A 20,355-nucleotide genomic window follows, 5' to 3' on the forward strand; every position below is an offset into this window, starting at 1 on the left:
TGGGTAGTAGAGTTGGAGGCCAAGGTCCCAGCAGGATGAGGCAGAAAATTACATATCAGAGCTCTGAGCTCTGAGAGGGGCTTCCCCAGGTGAAGATGGGAAAAGTAGGGTTGTGATGAGGAGCTGTTCAGGAAGTGGTTTGGATTGGAGTTGAGTCTGATTCCTTTTGACCCCACTTGGGGTTTTCTTGGCAAAGATATTGGAGTGGTTTGCCATTTTCTTTTCCAGCTCATTTTACAGATGAGGAACTGAGACAAACTGGGTTAAGTGACTTGGCCAGGGTCACATAGTTAAATAAGTGTCTGAGGCCAGATTTGAACTCAGGAAGAATCTTCCTGACTCCAGGCCCAGCACTCTATTCATTACCCTAGAATTAAGATGACCTGAGTTCAAATTCTACATTAGACATTTAATTGTTGTGTGACCTCGTCCAGTGATCTGACGTCTCGGGGCCTCAGTTTCCTCATATGTCTGTAAGGCCCCTTCAAGGCCCTAAACCTGTGGTCTTCTGACCTACCTGTAAGGTGAGTGGTTTGGACTAGCTAGCTTCTGAGGCCCTTCCAGTTCTGTATCTGTGATCCTGTGAATTGAATTAACCAGCTTTTTGGAGTGCCTTCTGAATTCAGAGCACTGTGTTATGTACCACCGAGGGGAGACTGAAGGAACAGAAAGTCCCAGAATCCTCTTGTGAAGGGAGAGAGGTCAAAATTAATTGTGCGGGTGGGAAGGAGTCTCAGCGTTCCAGCCTCTGTCAAAATGCATTGCAATCTGTTCCTCCTATGACCAGTACATCAGCGGGTTTTTACTAAGTGTCTCCTAGCTAAGGACCGTGTGGAACAGAAGAGAAGTCATGGTCCCTGCCCTTGAGGAGTTTACCGTGTGCTTGGGAAGACACACAAAGCATATAACTCATGTGTGGGGGGAGCCTCAAGAGATCAGTTAGTCTTTTAGAGATGAAGAAACTGAAGGCCAAAGAGACCAAGTAATTTGAATGACTAATGAGTAGCAGAGGTGATTAGCTGCTTGTGGGTAGAGCTCTGACTGGAGCACAGGCCTCCTGATTCATAGGCAAGGGCATTTCCAGTGTACTTGCAACGATAACTAACAACATAAGGCATTTCTGTGTTTGGGGTTTTCATGTTTTCTCAGTTTGGTCTGTGTGCTTATATAGTGTGTGATTACATATTTGTACGTATGTGTTTGCTTGGGCCTGTGTGTGCGTGCTTATTGGGCTGTGTTTCTTCAGCTGCTGCAGCATCTGCCATCCAAGTGAGCTCTGATCTCTCCTGACAGGCCCATTTAGGGGAATGGTAGACAAGAGCTACAGGCTGGTGAGGAGGAAATGTGGCTTGGGCAGCAACCTAGATAATTCGGCCTTCCTCAGCTGACTCACTGAGGGAGTGGGTGGGCTTAGAGAACATGGCTTAGAAGACTGCTTTTCATTTAGTAGCCTGAGAGGAGAAGGGTTAGAGAGCATAGGAGGCCTAATGAAGGTCATGGATGGTTTTCTCTGTTTGGGACATTGTGCTAGGGGCCTTTGGGACATAAAGGGTAAAATGACATCCCTCAGTGAATTAACAGTCAGGTTGGGGAGGTTGGGCCCGAAAGGATAATTAAGAATACAAAGTAATATATATTAAGTACAGACAGTGAGTATGGACTAGTACAGTCTGGCCTGAGGAAGGAGCGCCTCCTTACCTTTAGCAAAGATACTCTGGTAAGGCAACCTCCCACAGATTTCCCACAGATCTGAGGTCTGGCTTGGGAAAAATATCCAGTCAGTCTGTGTCAGTCAGTGAACATTTATTAAGCACCTACTATGTGCCAAACATTATGCTTGTGCTGTAGCTCTAGGAAGAGGTCATTGAGAAAGAGAGAGAGAGAGAATATAAACCTCAGATTGGGAGTTTAGCAGACCTAAGTTCTGATCCCATGGTGACCTCTGCAATTCAATTCAGCAAGAATTTATTGAGTGCTTGCTGAATTCAGAAGTCTGGGTTTAGGTCTGTGGCAGATACAAAGTTTAAACAAGGTCCACTTCAGCTTCTTGGGCTCCAATTTCCATATCTATAACACAGAGGTGATAAATATCTATTGCTTTCTATGTCCTTCTCCCTGAAGTGACAGCAGTCATCAAATGAAAGAAGCCCATGTAAGTTCTCTCTTCTTTTCTTCCTTTAGAAAACAATATATGCTGATAAAATGAGATAGTAGTTAGATCTGGCTTATGTAGATGCATGGTATTATTTGAGAAACTGAAAATCATCTGAAATCATCAGGCTTCTCAAAACATAATACGTAAATGGGAAGCCTGGGTTTAATGTGTTGGAAAGAATAGTGAATTAGGAATGCTAGCCATTACTGTATTCTGAAAGGGCCTTGGTGACGTAAGGCAAGCTACTTAATTAACCTTTCTAGGCCTCAATTTCCGTATCTCATCAAAAGCCTCTATTCAGCCCCGATAAAGGTCTGACTGCTGGAAATATTAAGAGATAAGGCATATATCTTTCTATCTTTCTATATCTATATCTATATATGCATATATATAATCTAATAGATATATATTATGAACAATTCTGATATATGCATATATTTCTATCTCTTATCAAACCTTTTTATAAAAATATATAGATGCATGCCTGTCTTTATCTAGCTCTATCAGTTTGTCTGTCTATATCTCTGTATCATATCATATCTATCTGTCTATCTATCTGTCTGTCTATTTCTTGCCCTGGAAGCACGTAGGCTCCAGTTGGGTAGAGACAGAAGATGCACATAGATAGATGAGTATTTAGGCTAAGTGCCAAGTAAATGGTGCAGATGGTGCTGCAGCAGTTCACAAGACAGAGACATCACTGTGTGTTGGAATAGTCAAGGGAGGCTCCATGGAGGAGCTGGAACTTGAATTGGGTTATTAAGGGTAGGCACACCATAGAGAGAAGCAGGAATGACATTATGGGGAGGAGGGAGGAATGAGAAAAACAAAGGCTCAGAGGTGGAATTACTTATGATATATAGATTTTGCTTATTGAACTCTTAGGTCAGTTCATACAGGCCTTCCAGGGCTTCTCTGAGTTGTTATATTTGTCATTTCTTACAGCACAGTACTGTACCATTATATTCATCACATTAAATTATGTCCAAGTCTTAATTTTTGGGAGGGCATGAGGCATGTGGTGGAGGGCTGGTAGTGACAGCAGAGAAGCACATTGCTTTAGTGAAATCAAGGACAAAGAGGGGCTAATGAGAGGAACTTCCCCTCTTTGAGGGGAGTTCAAGTGGGTGATTAGGGGGGTGGCCGAATCCCATGTATGAGAGTCAGAGGGAAGCTATGGCTTGAAGCCCAGCAGGCCCCTTTGGACAGACAGCCTGGCAGGAAACTTATCACGGTCTTTCTTTATCTGGAGTTCCCTCTCGACACATACTCAGTCCAGCTTCAAAAGCTAAGTGTGGCTAAAGGGCCTCTGAATGGGACATATCTATGGGGGCAGGAAGGGTCTGGAGAGAAAAGACTTTCAAGCCAAAAAATCTCTGCAAGCTTGGCAAGAGACACTCCCCCACTCCAGACAAAAACCTTGGCAGTTATGGAAGTATCATCTGGTGAGACTGGATTCCTGTGGAGCAGGGAACATCCTAACCTTTTTAAAAGGGTTTAATATTAATAATCCTTAATATTTGTTGAGCCATTTTATATGCTTCAGGGTGCTTTCCTGTCTGGCATGTTATTCGAGCCTCATAATCTGGAGGTGATTATTTTCCTCCATTGTCTTCAACTTCCTTACCTCTCCAACTGAGTGAGCTCTTACTGCTCCTCTGCCCAGACAGACTCTGCCTCAGTCTAGTCATTCCTCACTTGCCCGGAGGTGATGGGGCTGAGGTGTTAGGACTGCTGGGAGAGTCTCACTGACTTTTCTGATTTATAGAGGATTATGGGGAATGGGTACTATAGTATTCAAATAGCTTTGTGATTTCATCTAATGTGAATAGATCCATACCTGCCATTCAGTGAAATTTTTGTCTGTCTTCTCCCTGGAGTTTGCCACATATCAAGAAAGTCTTCGTGGTCATTCCCCAGAGGTGTTTTGGAAATTTACATTTTATATATATATATAATATATGTATATATATGTATTTATCATTGTCATTTCCAGTATATACCTGTTACTTCTCAGAGAGCCATCCCTTATGATAAAAACATCAAAAAGGAATAAAAAAAAGCCCACTTATCAAAACTAGCCAACACTTTAACCATACCTGACATTACATGCAGTCTTTCACACCCATAGTCCTCCACCTCCCAGAGCTGCTTTTAACCACTTCCTTTGCTGTGCCCTACTTTGAAAATGTATTTGCTCTTTCATTTCCCCCAAGAGAAGTTTGCTGCATTGCAGAAGTCAGTTGCCCATCTGCGTCTATTTCCCTTGTCTCCCACAAAGCCCTGTTCTTCTGTTACTCTTTGTTTTATTTTTCTCCTATCTCTTACTTCTCTCACTTTTCTCTTTCTTTGGTCAAGAAACAGCTGAGGGACAGACAGCTGAGACTTAGGAAAGAGAGAGAGAGAGAGAGAGAGAGAGAGAGAGAGAGAGAGAGAGAGAGAGAGAATATGTGTGTGTGTGTGTGTGTTTGCATGTTTCTGTTGGGGGGTGGGGGAGGAGAAGGACAATGAGGAGATTGCCATTTGAGCCTAAAAAAAATCAGATACCAAAGTCTGGGAACTGTCCTTACACTCATAAAGGTGAAGAAATAGACCATGTGAGCAAATTCCTGCCCGTTGTCATCCTCTTCTGTACCCTCGTTATCATCTCAAATGTCTGGACTTCTCTGCTTCCTGGCTCTCCCTTGTTAGGTCCCACTCAAGAAAGCTGACAGTTTGTGAAGAGATATGGGGCTTCCCTCCCAGTCCCTCTCAATACTTTCTTGCGCAGTACTTAAGATAGACTGGATGGAGCTCTGAGGAGGTGATGGTATGGACCTCACCGAAGAAGCCCCATGGATTGTAATGCCTTTAGGCCTTCTCTCCTGTCTGCCAAAGGAGCTAGTTGGACAAGGGGTGAGCCAGCTGACCTCCATGGAGGGTGACTTCCTTGGGCCAGTATTGGCAACATAAGGCACGTGGGAAACTGATGCACTTTGGGCATGTTTCTTGTGGTTGGGAATTAGGGAGGGGCTTGAGGAGAAAATAAATGCAATGATTTCTCTCTGGTTTTATGGAACAGGATCTGGACCTCAGGGTTTTTGTTTGGTCTTTATTTTTGTTGTAACATTCTCTTTCCCTCTTTCTCTTTCCAGGTCCTACAGAAGTTAGGTAAGGCAGATGAGACTAAAGATGAGCAGTTTGAGCAGTGTGTCCAGAATTTCAACAAACAACTGGTAAGCTCATTTGACCAAGCAATAGGACATCAATGAGCACCTGCTTTGGGCCTAGCCCTATACTAGGTGCTGTGAGGGATAAAAGAGAAGGTACTGTCCCATTATGTCTTCAAGGAGTTTATGGTAGTAGGAGAGGCAAGCTACATGCACATGAAAATATAACTAACTAAAACCAGGCCATGTTGGAAGACAGAGTGGTTTCATGGATAGAGAGCCAACCCCTGAGATAAGATGGCCTGGAGTCAAGTCTGGCCTAGGATACATACCTACTGTTTGTGTGACCCTGCCAAGTCACTTAGTGCCATTAGTAATTCTCTAAGAATTGAAGTTGCAGAAAAGGTATGGACCTGTGTTGGTAGGAGGAGTTTCCTCACTGAGGAGCTCCCAGTAGTAATAAAAGCCACAGGTCCAGACTCCCCTGCCCATCCCCCCTCACTGAGATGAGGCATTAGGCATTATAGCATGAATGTCAAATAAATGATATAAAATGTGGCAGTTCAGTGGATGGAGAGCTGTTCTTGGGCTGGGGCCTTAAACTGAGTCTTGAAGAATGGGTAGGACTTAGATACCCTCTCAAACTCAACACCTTCGAAACTGAATTTGTAGTAGGAATAAAGATGGCATCTGGGTCTGTGATTTCTTTGGCATTGGGAACTCCCAGGTGTGGAAATTCCCATACCAGTGCAAGTCCACACCTTTTTTACAATTTGTGGTGTTCAAGAACTTTTAGGGAGGGCCTAGACTTTCACTCTCCAGACTTTACTGCCAGGCTTCAGCTCTTCCTCCCTCTACCCCTGCGGCCTCTTTCTCCCCCTGGTGATTTCCTCCTGGAACTTCCATTTTCAGGAAGGGCCCAGAACAGCCCTTCTTCATTCTCTGGATTTCATCACCATGCCCCTTAGAGGTTACTTTCTTCTCTAACACTGCCCCCCCCCACTCCAGCTTTTCAGCTCCTGAATGTAAGCTCTTTGAGTGCAGGGACTGTCCCTTTGCTTACAGTTGTATTCCCAGCACTTAACACAGTGTCTAGCATATAATAAGAGCTTAATAATAAATTCTTGTTAACTCGATTTGACTTGCTTTGCCTAGAGCACTAAAGGATAAAGGAACTTGCCCATGGTCTCACAATCAGAATATGTCAGAAGTAGGACTTGAACCCATGTCTACCTGGCTTTGAGGCCAGCTTTCTAGGCTTCCTCTTGAACTTATCACCTTTCCCCTAAAAACTGTCCTTCCTTCCAGCTTCCCTATTTCCATGAATGATATCATCCTCTTCTCTTCCTAGCCTTCCGACTTTGAAACCTCAGAGTCATCTTTGACTCTCTTACCCCTATATCCATTGCCAAGTTCCATGGATTCTGTCTCTGCAGCATCTCTCTCATCTGGCCCCCTTTCTATATTCACATGGCCTCTACTTTATTTCAGGTTTATAAGCATTCTTTTTTTTTTTTGATGAGTTGGGGTTAAGTGACTTTCCCAAGGTCACACAGCTAGTAAGTGTCAAGTGTCTGAGGCTGGATTTGAACTAATGTCCTCCTGACTCCAAGGCCAGAGCTTTATCCACTGCGCCACTTAGCTGCCCTTTCATAAGCATTCTTACATGGGCCTAACTGCTTTTTTGGGCTTTTCCCCTTTTAATCCATCCTTCAGACAGCTGCTAAAAAAAAAATCTTCCTGAAGCACAGGTCCTTCTATATCACACCTTGATTTTACAAACCTCCAGTCGCTTCCTGGTGACTGTAGGATGAAATACAAAATCCTGAATCTGACATTCAAGGACCTCCATGATCTGGTGCAGCCTGTGTTTCCATCTTTATTTTATGCTATTCCCTTCTACACACTTGATATTCCAGCCAAAATGGTCTAACATTTGTTCCCTGATCTTGTTTTGCACCCTCTCTCACTTTTGTGCCTGCACACACCCTTTGTCCTGAATAAACTCTGTCCCCATCTCTGCCTACTGAACTCCTCTTCATCCTTCAAGGACCAGCTCATGTACCACCTCCCCTAGGAAGCCTGCGCTTATTATATCTCAATACCAGTGGAAAAGGACTTCTCCCTCCTCAGATCATATAGTTCTTTGCCCTCATTATAGTCTACCTTGTATAGTATTTGTATAAATGATCTTTCTCCTCTATTACCTTATAAAATCCCCAATGCCAAGCACAGTAGCTTACACATAGTAAAAACAAGGAAGGAAAGAAGAGAGGAAGGAGAGAAAGAAACAAGCATTTATCAAGCATTTATTAAATGCTTACTATTTACCAGGCACTGTGTGAAGCACTGAGGATATATATAAAAGTAAAAAGAAATGGCCCTCACCTTCAGGGAAGGTGGGAGGAGAGCTGGAGGTAGAGGGAGATGAAGGATTTTTTTTTTGAAGTAAAGAAAGGACTCTGGTTTTTACTAGTTTTGATTATTAAAAACAATTAAGCCTACACAGTAATTATTTAAAAAATAATCATCTAGTGTTCCATAATTAAACTGTGCACAGCCTAGTCTTAGTACAAAGAAGCCTGTGAGGTGAGTTTGCAGTCCATTGCAATCAGTCCCAGGAGTAGGGACTCAGACTTCTTTTGGTCTTTTAGTTCTGTTCATCTAATTTGTGTGTGTGTGTGTGTGTGTGTGTGTGTGTGTGTGTGTGTGTGTGTGTGTGTGTGTGTGTGTGTGTGTGTGTATGTGTGTGTGTGTTTGTCCCTGGAAAGGGGACATGGTTTTAAAGCACAAAAGTTAATAGCCAATCTGGGAGGGGAATGAAAGCTGGACAGCTTGGGCCCTTCTGCAAAACAGAGGCCCCAGGAGCTCAACAATGGGAGAAGGGGGCTGGCCTGGTGAAGAGAGAAATTCCAGAGTTAGAAGGTTTCAGGGGTGGTGGGGTGTTCCGAGGCAAGGAGGCCTTGGGGCGCAGGGAAGCTCTAGGAAGAGACAGCAGCCGAGGCATGGTTTTGAAGTCTGAAAGTCAGGAACAGAGCTGGAAGGGGATCACTTAATGAATGATAAATAGAAGCTTAATAAATGCATTTGTTGAATTGAAATAGGTGGCTGGGAAGAGCCAGTTATCAGATGGGCTTTCCTAGAGCTGGGGAAGGGAGGATGAAACTGTATGAACAGAGATGGAGAGGTGAGAAGGCATGAGCAGAAGATGGTGAATGGAGCAGTCTGTTGGGAGGGGAAGGAAAGTAGTGAGAAGTAAAGCTGGATTGGCCTGGATTATGGAGGGTCTTCAAATGCCAGCACCTTAGGAACTTGGATTTTATACTGAGGGGAAAGAACACTGATTCTAGAGCCAGAGGAACTGGGTTTGAATTCTGCCTGTGATACTTACTACCTGTTTGACCTTGGGTAAGTCCTGTGCCTCAGTTTTCTCATGTGGAAAATAAGGATGTTGGATGTCATGGTCTCAGAAGGCCCTTTCAACTGCAGATCTCCATAGGTGTAGATATCTAGATCTATTCAGGTAGAGACCACCTAATCTAATACCCTCATGTATCTATAGAGATGTATTTATAAATCTGTATGTAGATATTGGCATGTATATGTTTTTTCAATTGTGTCTGACTCTTCATTACTCCATTTGGGGTTTTCTTGGCAAAGATACTGGAGTGATTTGCCATTTCCTTCTCATTTTACAGATGAGGAAACTGAGGCAAAAAGAAGTTAAATGACTTTCCCAGGGTCCTACAGTTACTAAGTATCTGAGGCTGGATTTGAACTCAGGTCTTCCTGACTCCAGGCTAGGTACTCTATCCACTGTGCCACCTAGCTGCCCCTAGATACAGATATATAGACACAGATTTGTAATTCTTTGGGCCAGTGGTTCCCAATTTTTTTTGTTCTTCAAATTGCTTTCAACAACAATAACAAATGTGAATTCCCAGGGTCATTTAATATATTACAATATTCTTTGCAGTTATTTACTGCTTAAGGTGACATTAGAGAATTTTTAGCATGAACCTCTAAATGGTGATGACTGCTATAGACAAGGTTTTGGAGCAAGAGAGTGACATGATGAAAGTGGCTTATTTTAGCATGTGGTTAGGACAGACTGGACAGAGGACTAGAGATGGGAGGGAAGCCAGTTGGGAGGTCAGAATGGGAGTGATGAAAACCAGAAATCCAGTGGTGGTAGTGGGATTGGGAAGCAAGAGAATTTAAAAGTGCCATTTAGTGACCAGTTAAATTTGGGAGGTTAGGGACAGAGTGGTGGGAGAGATGAGGTTTGGATGGGGAAGTGATGATGCTATTAATGAAAACAGGGAAGTTGACAGGGGAACATGTTTGGAGGAGATGCTAGACAGGGAAGAGAGCTGAGGACCAAATGTTGAAGAGTGTGCTTAGCTGTGCACCATCAGACATGAGTATGATGACTCAGAGAAAGAAACAGAGAAGGGACAATCAGAAGTAGAAGCAGAATTTGGAGAACGTAGCATCATAGAAGCCAAAGGAACAGTTTTAATGAGGGCTTGGTTAAAGCTGTCAAATGTGAGGTCATGGACTAGGTAGAAATCTCCTAACTCTTAGCCTGAAGCCCTTCCCATGATACCTTGTAACTATGAATTTTGGTGAGGTAAATAACCCTGTTTCATGGCAGGGACTATTCTTAGAAAAATTACAAGAATCCATGTTAAATGTAACATATACTTAAAATAAACTAGACTGTATATTGCAAGGATTACATTGTCATAAACGATCTTTGTTTTCTGTTCTTTGTATAAGGAAATATCTGTTTGTTGTTATTTGTCAGCTTCAGAGTCATTAAAAAAATAATTAAAAAAAAGATTGGGGAAAAAAGAACAACTACATAACCAAGAATCCTGTTTTTAAATTACTCTGGTGCAGTGGTTCTCAAACTTTTTGGTCTTGGAACCCTTTAAGATTCTCTTAAAAATTATCAGGAATCCTCCTCCGAAGAGTTTTTATGTGGGTTATGTCTGTAGGTATTTACTATATTAGAAATTAAAATGTCTTAGTATTATTATGGAGGTAGTTTTGACCTTGCAGGTCCCCGAAAGAGTCTTAGGGACCCCAAGAAGCTCCTCGACCACACTTTAAGAACTACTGTTCTAGTAGAATGAGTAGCCTCCTTCTCCCATGTCATTTCTTTGGGAGAACCAAGATGGAGACATTTCTTACTCCGCCTGTCTACCCCAGAACTCTCAAATCCTCTCATGGAAGCACCCAGGGCTCCTTAGCAGAAACCTAAATGGAAGTGCCCCCTCTTTTTCTTTATTCTCAGTATTTCCCCCCCCAATTATCAGTATGTTCCCATAAAACTTTGATGGAGGTTTCCTTCTTCTACTAATGGCACCTAGGCTAGTCTCCCTCCCAGGGGGTGGGGGCTGACCGACTGAGTTGTGAGATTTCATCAGAACTCAGATATCTGACCAAAATGGAGGTGAATGGAAGGGAAAGAGTGAGCACATGGGGGGAGTAGTATTGCCAGGGCCCTAGGAAGAGGAATTGCCTTGGCCTTAGCACTTATATATAGGCCAAACTACATCTGTGGTTCACTCTCTGGTTTCTCCTACAGCAGCCCATATTTACTGCCATGTAACTTAAGGTCATCTAACTGTCCTGATGTGGTCATTTTATGGTGGATAAGGGAGAGGAACTGGCAAATTACTAAAGTCCTTACCTGAAGGCTTGAATTTGGGATTGTTTATATTGGAGGAGGAAAAATTTGGGGACGACTTGCTGTCTTTTGGGGCATAGGCAATCAGCAGGCAGTCTGTCAGCATTTTTCTAAGCGCTGGGATTACAAAGTAAAAAACTGTCTTCCTGCTTTCAAGGAGACAACATGGAAACATGTAATGGAGAGACATGTTAAAAAAAATTAGGCACATACAAGATGCATAAAGAATAAATGGATGGTCATTTCAGAGAGAAGGAAAGGCCTCCTGTAGAAGAATGAAAGAGAAGAGATGGGATGAGTTTAGATACAAAGAACTTTTAGATCCCAAGAGCTGTTAATATCCCCTAAACCCACTGCTACTGAGCCCCCTTCCCCAGAGATCTTGTAGCAAAGAATAGATACTCTCCTGTCTCTTTTGAAGAGTAGGACATGGCCTTAGGCCTCATACCTTCCCTTAACTATCACTAAAAGGGAGAAATTGAAAAAAAACCCAGAATTCTGCAAAGAGAAAATCATTAGTCCTGGGGATCATTTGCAGCCCCTCTCTGCCTGCCAAGAGAGAGGCCAGGCGCAGTGATGGTGGGATGGGCATCTGGGATCTTGAGTAAATCACTGAGGCTTCAGTAATCTCTGTTAACCCTACCTCCTGGGAGAATTTTGGGGCTCAACTTAGATCATGGATGTAAAGTACTTAAGAAACCTACACTTGTAAGATGGTATATTATGCTTTTAAAAGGTAACAATATTCAACATTTAGCCAGGAGATAAATGGAAGGGGATAGGGAAGAGTGGGAGGAAGAGGAGCAGCCCCTGGGAAGGAGGCCAGTTTTCCTTTCTGGTGTTGGGAGGGTTTTCGTTCCTTCTCGAGGAGGGCCAAGCAGCTTCTCAGACGCCTGTCACTGTATTTGTTAGTGCTCAGCCTCTCAGTCCCACAGTTTAGCAGTTCCATGACCTCTTGTCCCTTATCACATGCAAGTCAAATCACTGACTTTAAATAAGTGGGCCTTACCTCTAAGGGTAGAGAAGGGGTTTTTAACATGGGATCTTGGATATATTTCTGGGGAGTAGTCTGTGAATTTTGGTAGAAAATTACACCTTTATTTTCGATAACCTTTAGTTTTCTTTGCAATCTTATAATTTTATTTTATGTATTTAAAAACTTTTTTTTTTCTGAGAAGGTATTCATAGGTTTGTCCAGACTGGCAAAAGTTCTGTGACACAAAAATGATTAAGAATCCTTGGTTTAAAAAAACAACAACAACAATCCTCGGTTTAGATGTTTTAGCTGCACTGGATATTGTACACAGCTGTAGAATCTCTTGGTGCTTTTGATCTTTCTTTAGTGCTTACTGCATGCAAGGCACTGGGAATGTTACTTGTCTAAGGGAGATCCTGTTAGAGGTATTTAGTTCCTCTGGGTGAGTCATTCAAGGCCCTCCCATCCTTTCAGGGATTGCTTAGGCAGTAAGTACTATGCTTTTGGCCCTCCACCATCTACAGATGGGAGGACCTGTGTGGTAAACAATTGGCTGCTGAGGAAAAGGTACTCTGGGGATGAAGTCCTGATTTCTTTGCTAGTTAAGTGATTGAAGCACAGGAGGAGAGGAAGCTGGTGAAGTCTTTCTGGAGCTCTTATTCGAGAGTCAAGCACAGCCAACCTTACAAATAGGTGGAGCAGGCGGTTGTCGGGATGGTAGGATTTGAAGGTGCCCCCACCACCTGTCACAGTGCGTGAAATGCCACTAATAGCAATTCATTCCTTCCAATGAAATGTTGTCTTGTCTAGATCCTCTTTAAAATGCCAGCACTCTTGGGGAGTGAGTAATAAGTTACAGCCCCGACATCTCAGGTTGGATAAGCTTCTAAGATTGTTTTCCTTCCAGAAGGTAGGGCCCTGGCAAAGCATTAGAACACTGGGATTTTGTAGGGGATGGATGGTTGAAAGCAGGGATAAGGAATGCATCTTCAGTTACAGCTCTCACACACTGCTTATAGGGGAGGCAAGGTACCCCAAAGTCAACTTTTTTTTTGGGATAGAGACTGCACTCCCAGGTCAATAATAATAATAATAATAATAATAATAATAATAACAGCTCACATTTATGTAGATACATACTTACAGCCAGGTGGCACAGTGGATAGAGTGCTGGGCCTGGAGTCAGGAAGATCTGAGTTCAAGTCCAAACTTAGACATTTACTAGATGTGTGACTCTGGGCAAGTCACTTAACCTCTGTTTGCCTCAGTTTCCTCATCTGTAAAATGTAGATAATAATAGCACCTATATCCCAGGGTTGTTGAAGGATAAAAAGAGATAGAAATTGTAAAATGCTTAGCACAGTGCCTGACACTGAAGTGCTATATAAATGTTAGATTATGGCTATTATTATTTACTATTTCATTTTATCCTCACAGCAATCCTGGGATATAGGTGCTATTATCCCCGTTTTACAGATGAGGACACAGAGGCAAAGAGTGGTAAAGTAACTTGCCTAGAGTCACACAGCTAATACGTTCCTGTGACAGGATTCAGGTGTAGGTTTCCCCAACTCATTCTAGCACTCTATTATTGTACCTCCTCTAGGACAACAGGCAAACAAAATAATATCTCTTCTTCTTGGCCGCTGAGCCTGGGTCAGTGCTAGAGTCACTTCAGGAGTTGTAGATGAGGTCTCCACTAAGGTCTGGTTGGTCTTTGGAAGTTGCTTTCAACTCTTCCCCCACCCCCAGTCCCCTTTCCTCATAACCTCATGGCTCCTTGTGTGCAGCAGTGATTATGTAGGTATTGTAGATGTCCAGGGAGTCCTAGTGGCAGGACTTTCAATAAAGCTAGAGCACGCTCCCCATTCCGTTGGGCTGCCTCAGTTGTTTAACAGGCTTTGAGTGTGGGTGATGAACCACATTCCCCATACCCCTGAAAGGAGACAGAAACACTTGATCCTGTGTGGCAGGGGTAGGGAATGAGGTTCGTGCAGAGCAGTCGTGGGCTTGGGAGGGACAGTGAGACAAGGGCTAAAGTTAGCTAAATGACTGCTCCCTGTGCATGCCAGTCCAAAGCTCTCCATCTACCACCTGGGGTGTGTGTGTGTGTGTGTGTGTGTGTGTGTGTGTGTGTGTGTGTGTGTGTGTGTGTGAGAGAGAGAGAGAGAGAGAGAGAGAGAGAGAGAGAGAGAGAGAGAGAGAGAGTTGGAGATTGGTTATCTGAGCTGTTCAGCCATCATAGGCATAGGTTCAAGGGGCACAGACCATTTGGGGAATGTTAGACTAGATGGAGACAGTACTATGTCAAGTGAGACCTACGGGCAAATAATCTGGAAGAAGATATGAAGATTAAGCACAAGACTGTCTGTGACCCTTCCTTTGGCATGAGGGCATACATCATTCACAGTTTTCCCCCGCATCCTGGCAGAGACCTTGTGGGTCTGACCCTGAGGTGGAGAAGGGTGAAATTGGTTCCTCTGGAAGGCAAGAGGTGGTGGGGGAAAAGGGGTGGGTTGGGGCATCCTATTTGTTTTCCAGGGTTACTAACAACTTGACAGGAAATGAAGAGAGTTTCTTTTTAGGTAGTATATCCAGCAATGTGAATGCTACTCCATTAGTTCCCATAGAGCTTGGTAGGCCCTTGAAAGATGAAATATTTTCCTCCCCTTCCCCCAAGCACCCCAGGAATAAGGCCATTTCAGGGGCTTAGAACTCCCTGTTGTAAAGCTCAGCTTATGTTGGGGGAGTCAGAACTTTAACTTAAATTCGTGTGAGTATGGTTTGGTGGAAAGATCATTAGAGTAGAAATCAGGAGATTTTGATCCTACTGACAAATTTGAATCCCTGTTGACTCGTCTGGGGCTTGGTTTTCCCATTTGTAAGAATCCAGCATTAAACACCTGCTGTGTGTAGAACATGGTTAAGAAATTGAAAGAAAAGGAGAGATTTCACCCTCTAAATATATTTTGTTGATGTTCTTTGTCTCTTTTTAAAAAGTTGAGAATTTTTATTGGAAACCTCCTTACTTGATAATGCAACCCCAGAGTTCTACTTCCTTTCCCCAAATAGGTTAAAGTCTCTGGGTGCCATAGCATTCTTCTTCTGTCTGTTCTTCCTGACTGTGGGCAGAGCAACCTCTAAATAGCTGGGCTCCTCATCAAACCCCACACTTTGGTTCCCCAAAATGGCAAGTCTTCATGACTAGAAGGAACTAGAGCAAATATTTACTTAGCAAGAAGGATCATCGCAAGGACCTAGCTCTTCAGGATTACTTAACTCAAAAGACAGGATGACTTATTTTTTGTTTACTTAACTGAGAAGACAAGATAAAACCTATTCCACAATCATGATGACCCCCATCCAGATTGAATCCTCCCTTAAGACAAAAAGTAACAATTAAGCAAAAAAAATAAAATCCTACAGAAACTTGGTCTCCGATGATGTACATAGTATTTTGGCTTAGTAGTCCCTCACCTCTCTGTCATCAGGGAGAAAGTATGTGTCTTTATCTCTTTTTCTGGATTTTCATTGCTCAGAGTTGTTCCTTTAAGTGCTCTTTTCATTTTACATTGTTCTATCATGGTGTATATTGTTCTCTGGATTTTGTTTATAGCATGATAGGTTTTTAGACAGAAGGGAATTTAGAAGTCATTCAGTCCAACCTACTTATTTTACTAACAAGGAACCAGTGACTCTTAAAGATTAAGTGACTTGTCTAAGGTCACATTTAGTTTTAAGCAGCTGAGCTGGGATTTGAACCCAGGTCCCATAACTCCAAATCTGGCGTGTCTTCCATGACACTGCCTCACATTGCCTTATTTCACTCTGCATCAGTTCATACAAGTCTTCCCAGAGAATCCAATCCAAGTTTAGCTAGGAGAGATTATCTGTCATCATGGAGTTTGAAGCATAGTAGGAAGATAAGACATAATTATAAACATCAGATGCAAGTCACAACATTTGAGAGTATGAAAGAACCTCAGAGGCCATCTTCTTAGTCCAAGCCATAACAAGAAAGGAATCTCCACTAAAATATGCCAGACAAGTGTTGGTCTAGCTTCTGCTTGAAGATCTCAAAAGAGTGGGTGGAACCTATCACCCTTCCAGGCAGCCCACTCTGCTTCTGAATAGCTTAATTGTTAGGAAGTTTTTTTTGACATCTTGCCTAAATTTTCTTTTTGCAGCTGCCACCCATTACAACAGGTTCTGCCCTGTGGGTCCAAGCAAAAGAAGAATAATAATGTTCTTGACCCCATCAGGGGTTTTCTTGGCAAAGATACTGGAGTGGTTTTCTATTGCCTTCTCTAGCTTATTTTATAGATGAGGAAACTGAGGCAAACAGGGTTAAGTGACTTGACCAGGGTCCCATAGCTAGTAAGCGCCTGAGACCAGATTTGAACTCAGGAACATGAGTCTTCCCTGACTCCAAGCTTGGCACTGTCTATCCACTGTGCCACCCAGTTGCCCTAATAATAATAAAAGCTAACATTTATATAGTGCTTACTATGTGCCAGGCACTGTGCTAAGCACTTTACAGTTGTTATCTTATTTGAGCCTCACAAGAAGTAGGTGATATTATTATTTCTATTTTACGGATGAGGAAACTGAGGCTAACAGAGGTTAAGTGACTTGCTCAGCGTCATACAGCCAGTAAGTATCTGAAGCTGGATTTGAACTCAGGTCGTCCTGACTCCATGGCTGGTGCTCTATCCACTTCATCCCTTAACTGCCCCCTAACGTTCTTTATGCCGTGCCACATACACCCCATTGCTTCTTCAACGTGCTGGATGCCGTTGGAGGTCCCCAGCTTTAGGAATATAGCAGTGAGAAGGAGAGGGAGGGGAATTTGGAAGAGGGCAAAGGGTATCAGAGAGATTACTAAGCTTAGAGGGTCTAAGAAACTCATTTGGAGGAGAGTCTAGAGATCCCCCTTCCTTTATTTGCTAAAACAAAGATTACCTCCCATGTGTTCTCAGACCTCCAAGCATTTCTTCTTAATGCCACTAAACCATTTAAACCAGCAGTTCTTAATATGGGGCCATAAACTTGTTCAAAAATTTTTTATGACTACATTTCAATATAATAGATTTTCTTTATAATCTTATGTAACCCTGGATAAGTCACTTAATTCCTGTTTGCCTCAGTTTCCTCATTTGTAAAAGGGGGTTTTGCCCCTACCTCCCAGGGTTGTTGGGGGATCAGATAAATTGCAATCGTGAAGTGCTTAGCACAGTGCCTGGCACATAACAAGAGCTATATAAATGTTAGCTATTATTATAATTCTATTTTATGCATTTTAAACATTATTCTGAGAAGGGGTCCATGGATTTTTCCAGACTGCCAGAGGGGTTCATGACATAGAAAAGATGAAAAACTCTTGCTGTAAACCCGAGAGCCACTCATTAGCTGGAGATCAGTGATGTAGCTTGCTAAGGGTCCATGCCAAATAGGGCTCAGATCTGCTTAGGAAAAGTATCAGCGTCATTGGTGTTAGAAGGTGATAAATCAGGCCAACTACCTCTTTTCTTTGTTTGTGCTACTGTAAATCTTCCTCCTTGTGTGAAGGAACCCCTGTCCTGTAGTACATTAGTTACAGATGGGTTCATTGGGCAAGACCAAAGGGCTAGGCAGGTTTTTTGGACTTTCATTGGGAGCTGGGGAGGGTCAAGGCCCCCTTTAAACATCCTTTGAAGAGCCTACCTGAGAGTGCAAGCTAAGCCTGGAGACTCATCACCAGGTGTTTGGCTTTGACCCTTGAGGTAAGGGGGAGCCAGCTCAGTTTTGGACTTGGCTCCTCCCCTCGTGTTTCAGAGTGCTAGGCTGATGGCAGAATGTTGGCCCCCTTGGTCCTGAGCTACTCTTGGGCAGCTAGCTCTCTAGATTCTGGTCCATCTAGACTTGACTCAATGGGCACTTTAGGGAGTAGAGGGGTGTGTTGTGGAGGACAGCATCCTCCATTTAGATACTCAGGTTTCGCTGAGAGTACAGCTGGCTGGATTGTTTACTGCCCTGCTTGGAGTTGGGGGTTGGATGCGATCACCTCATGGTCAGGAAGAGATGGATGGATTGACTTAAAGGGGGCCCAGTGGGGGAGTGTATTCCAGTGAAATGGTTGCAGCTGGCCCTGCTTTGGACTTTCTGGGGAATCTCCAGGCTGGGTTTCCTTGCACATCTGTTTCCTGCTGACAGAAGATCTTTGTTCACAGGCACAAGGGGAACGTGACGGGCCCTGGTACAGGCCAGCTAGGCTCCCTCCTCCTCGTGAGCTCAGTGTGAGGCAGCAGTGTGCCCCTTCAGCATGTCCAGGAGTGAGGCCACCACGGGGTTGGGAGGCCGTTGTGTTGGGGGCATTACTTGGGGGCGGCCTTCTGTGTAATCGTAACAGTTGACAATCTGTAGTGCTTTTAAGATTTGCAAAATACTTTGCGTATGTTATGCCATCTGAGCTCCCAACAACCCTGTCAGTTAAGTACAAAAGGTTTATTGTTTCCATTTTATAGATAAGGAAGAAAGTGACCACTTGGGCCCCATTTAATAGGGCAGGAGTTGGAGTATAGTGTGAGGGGAACCTAGCTCACTGTTTTTCCAGGTTGAGCATCTTTATCTGACATATAGAAAAGCAAGACCTGAGGATACAGAAGAAGGTCAGAGGAGAAGGAAAGAGGGGCAGGGGCTGGGCATGGGATAATAGGGGAGAGGTTGTGGGGAAACCAGAGAAAAGGAAAATGGTTTGGAAGAATTTCTGTGCATTTGAAATCAGATTAAGCACATGTAAGTGTTGGACAAAATACAGGCAAATCATTATCTTTGGTTTTTGGATCAGTCCAGTGGTGTAGACACTGGGCCACAGGTGTGGCAGTGGTAATCATTTAATCAATCTCTGAACTCTGGTGAGGCCAGCCAGTGGCGTGCCCCCCCCCCCCAACCGGGCCCAAGCTAGCTTTGTGGATCCTGTGACTAGGATACTGTAGAATGCTTTCATCTTCAAGTAGATTCGACTATGGAATGATAGCTCGCACTTGCATGACACTGCAAAATACTTGCCTACAAACAGTTCTATCAGGTAGGTAGTAAAAATAGTAACCTCTTTCCATCTTATAGTTAAGGAAACTGAGGCCTTAGGAGCTGAAGTGAATTTGCCCTTGATCATACAATTGGCAAGCACTGGAATCAGACTCAATCCAGATCTCCTGGCTACAAGTCTATTGTTTTTTTTCTTCTTAAATGTTTCTGTTTATTGTTTTATGTTTTCACTGCCTTTTATTTTGGGGTCTTATTCCATCCCTTCACCCTTCCCTACCAATCAACCATCCCTTCTAACAAAGATTAGAAAAGAAAGAGGGGAAAAAAAAAGTTCACCAAAACTTAATGAACACATTGACCATGTCTGATAGTATGTACAGTATTCTGCACCCATAGTTCCCTAACTCTCCAATGGAAGGAAGGAGATAAATTTTCTCCAGGTGACAGTAAGGGTAAATGCTTATCTAGGGTTAGAGTTGGTCATTGTAAGCACGTTGTGTTCCATCCCTTCTTCTATCGTCCCTACCCCCTTCCCCATAACAAGTAAGTAGCGCAGTTTGATTATCCTAGTTTTAGAATGAGGGATCTAAGGCATAGGTTAATGACTTGTTGAAGGTTCCATGGTTGGGGGATGGCAAAGCCATGCCTTCTAATTTCGCATCCATTGCTGTCCATCTATTCAGATCCATCCACACTTGACTGTGCTTTAACAACAGCAAACAAAACAATAATACTCTCTTGCATTTCTGCTTTATAATTTTTCAAGCTTGTCCCGCCTCTCTGAGCCTCACAGCAACCATGTAGGCAGACTGGGTATGATTATCCCCATTTTATAGATGAGATGAACTAACTTTCCCAAGGTCCTGTGGCCAGAAATGGGTGGCACTGGGATTGGAACTCAAACCTAGTGAACCTAGAACCTAGGGCCCTTTCTTCCATGCACGCTGTCCCTTGGACAGGCCATGGCATTCTTGCCTCTGTGTCATTGCTCAGTGCAACTCCCTGCTCCTGGAGTGACTCCTTGCCATATCATAATCTCTTCACTCTGTGAGCCCTTACTTGACCTTTAGTGATGTCTGTGAACTCCCTCTGCATTTATTGTCACATATTAAAGGCAGTGGATAGAGGTCTGGGCCTGGGGTCAGGAAGACCTGAGTTCAAATATGACCTCAGACTCTTATTAGGTGTGTGACCCTGGTAAATCATTTCACCTCTGTTTGCCCCAGTTTCCTCATAGGTAAAATGGGAATCATAATAGCACCTACCTTGAAGGTTGGTGAGGATCAAGTGAGATAATATTTGTAAAAAATACTTAGCATGGTGCCTGGCACATTAGTAACACTGTGTAAAT

General features: G+C 43.3%; 1 protein-coding gene across 1 annotated transcript in view; it reads left to right on the forward strand.

Annotated features, from left to right (window-relative positions):
* Nucleotides 1-20,355, forward strand: part of BIN1 (bridging integrator 1) — a 137,471-nt gene that overhangs the window by 65,591 nt on the left and 51,525 nt on the right. Inside the window, 1 exon segment of the mRNA XM_020967200.2 lies at nucleotides 5,290-5,370. Within this exon segment, the coding sequence (XP_020822859.1) occupies nucleotides 5,290-5,370 (81 nt within the window).

Source organism: Phascolarctos cinereus, unplaced genomic scaffold (genome assembly GCF_003287225.1).
Source record: "Phascolarctos cinereus isolate Bilbo 61053 unplaced genomic scaffold, phaCin_HiC Scaffold_726;HRSCAF=1367, whole genome shotgun sequence".
Lineage (NCBI taxonomy): Eukaryota > Metazoa > Chordata > Mammalia > Diprotodontia > Phascolarctidae > Phascolarctos > Phascolarctos cinereus.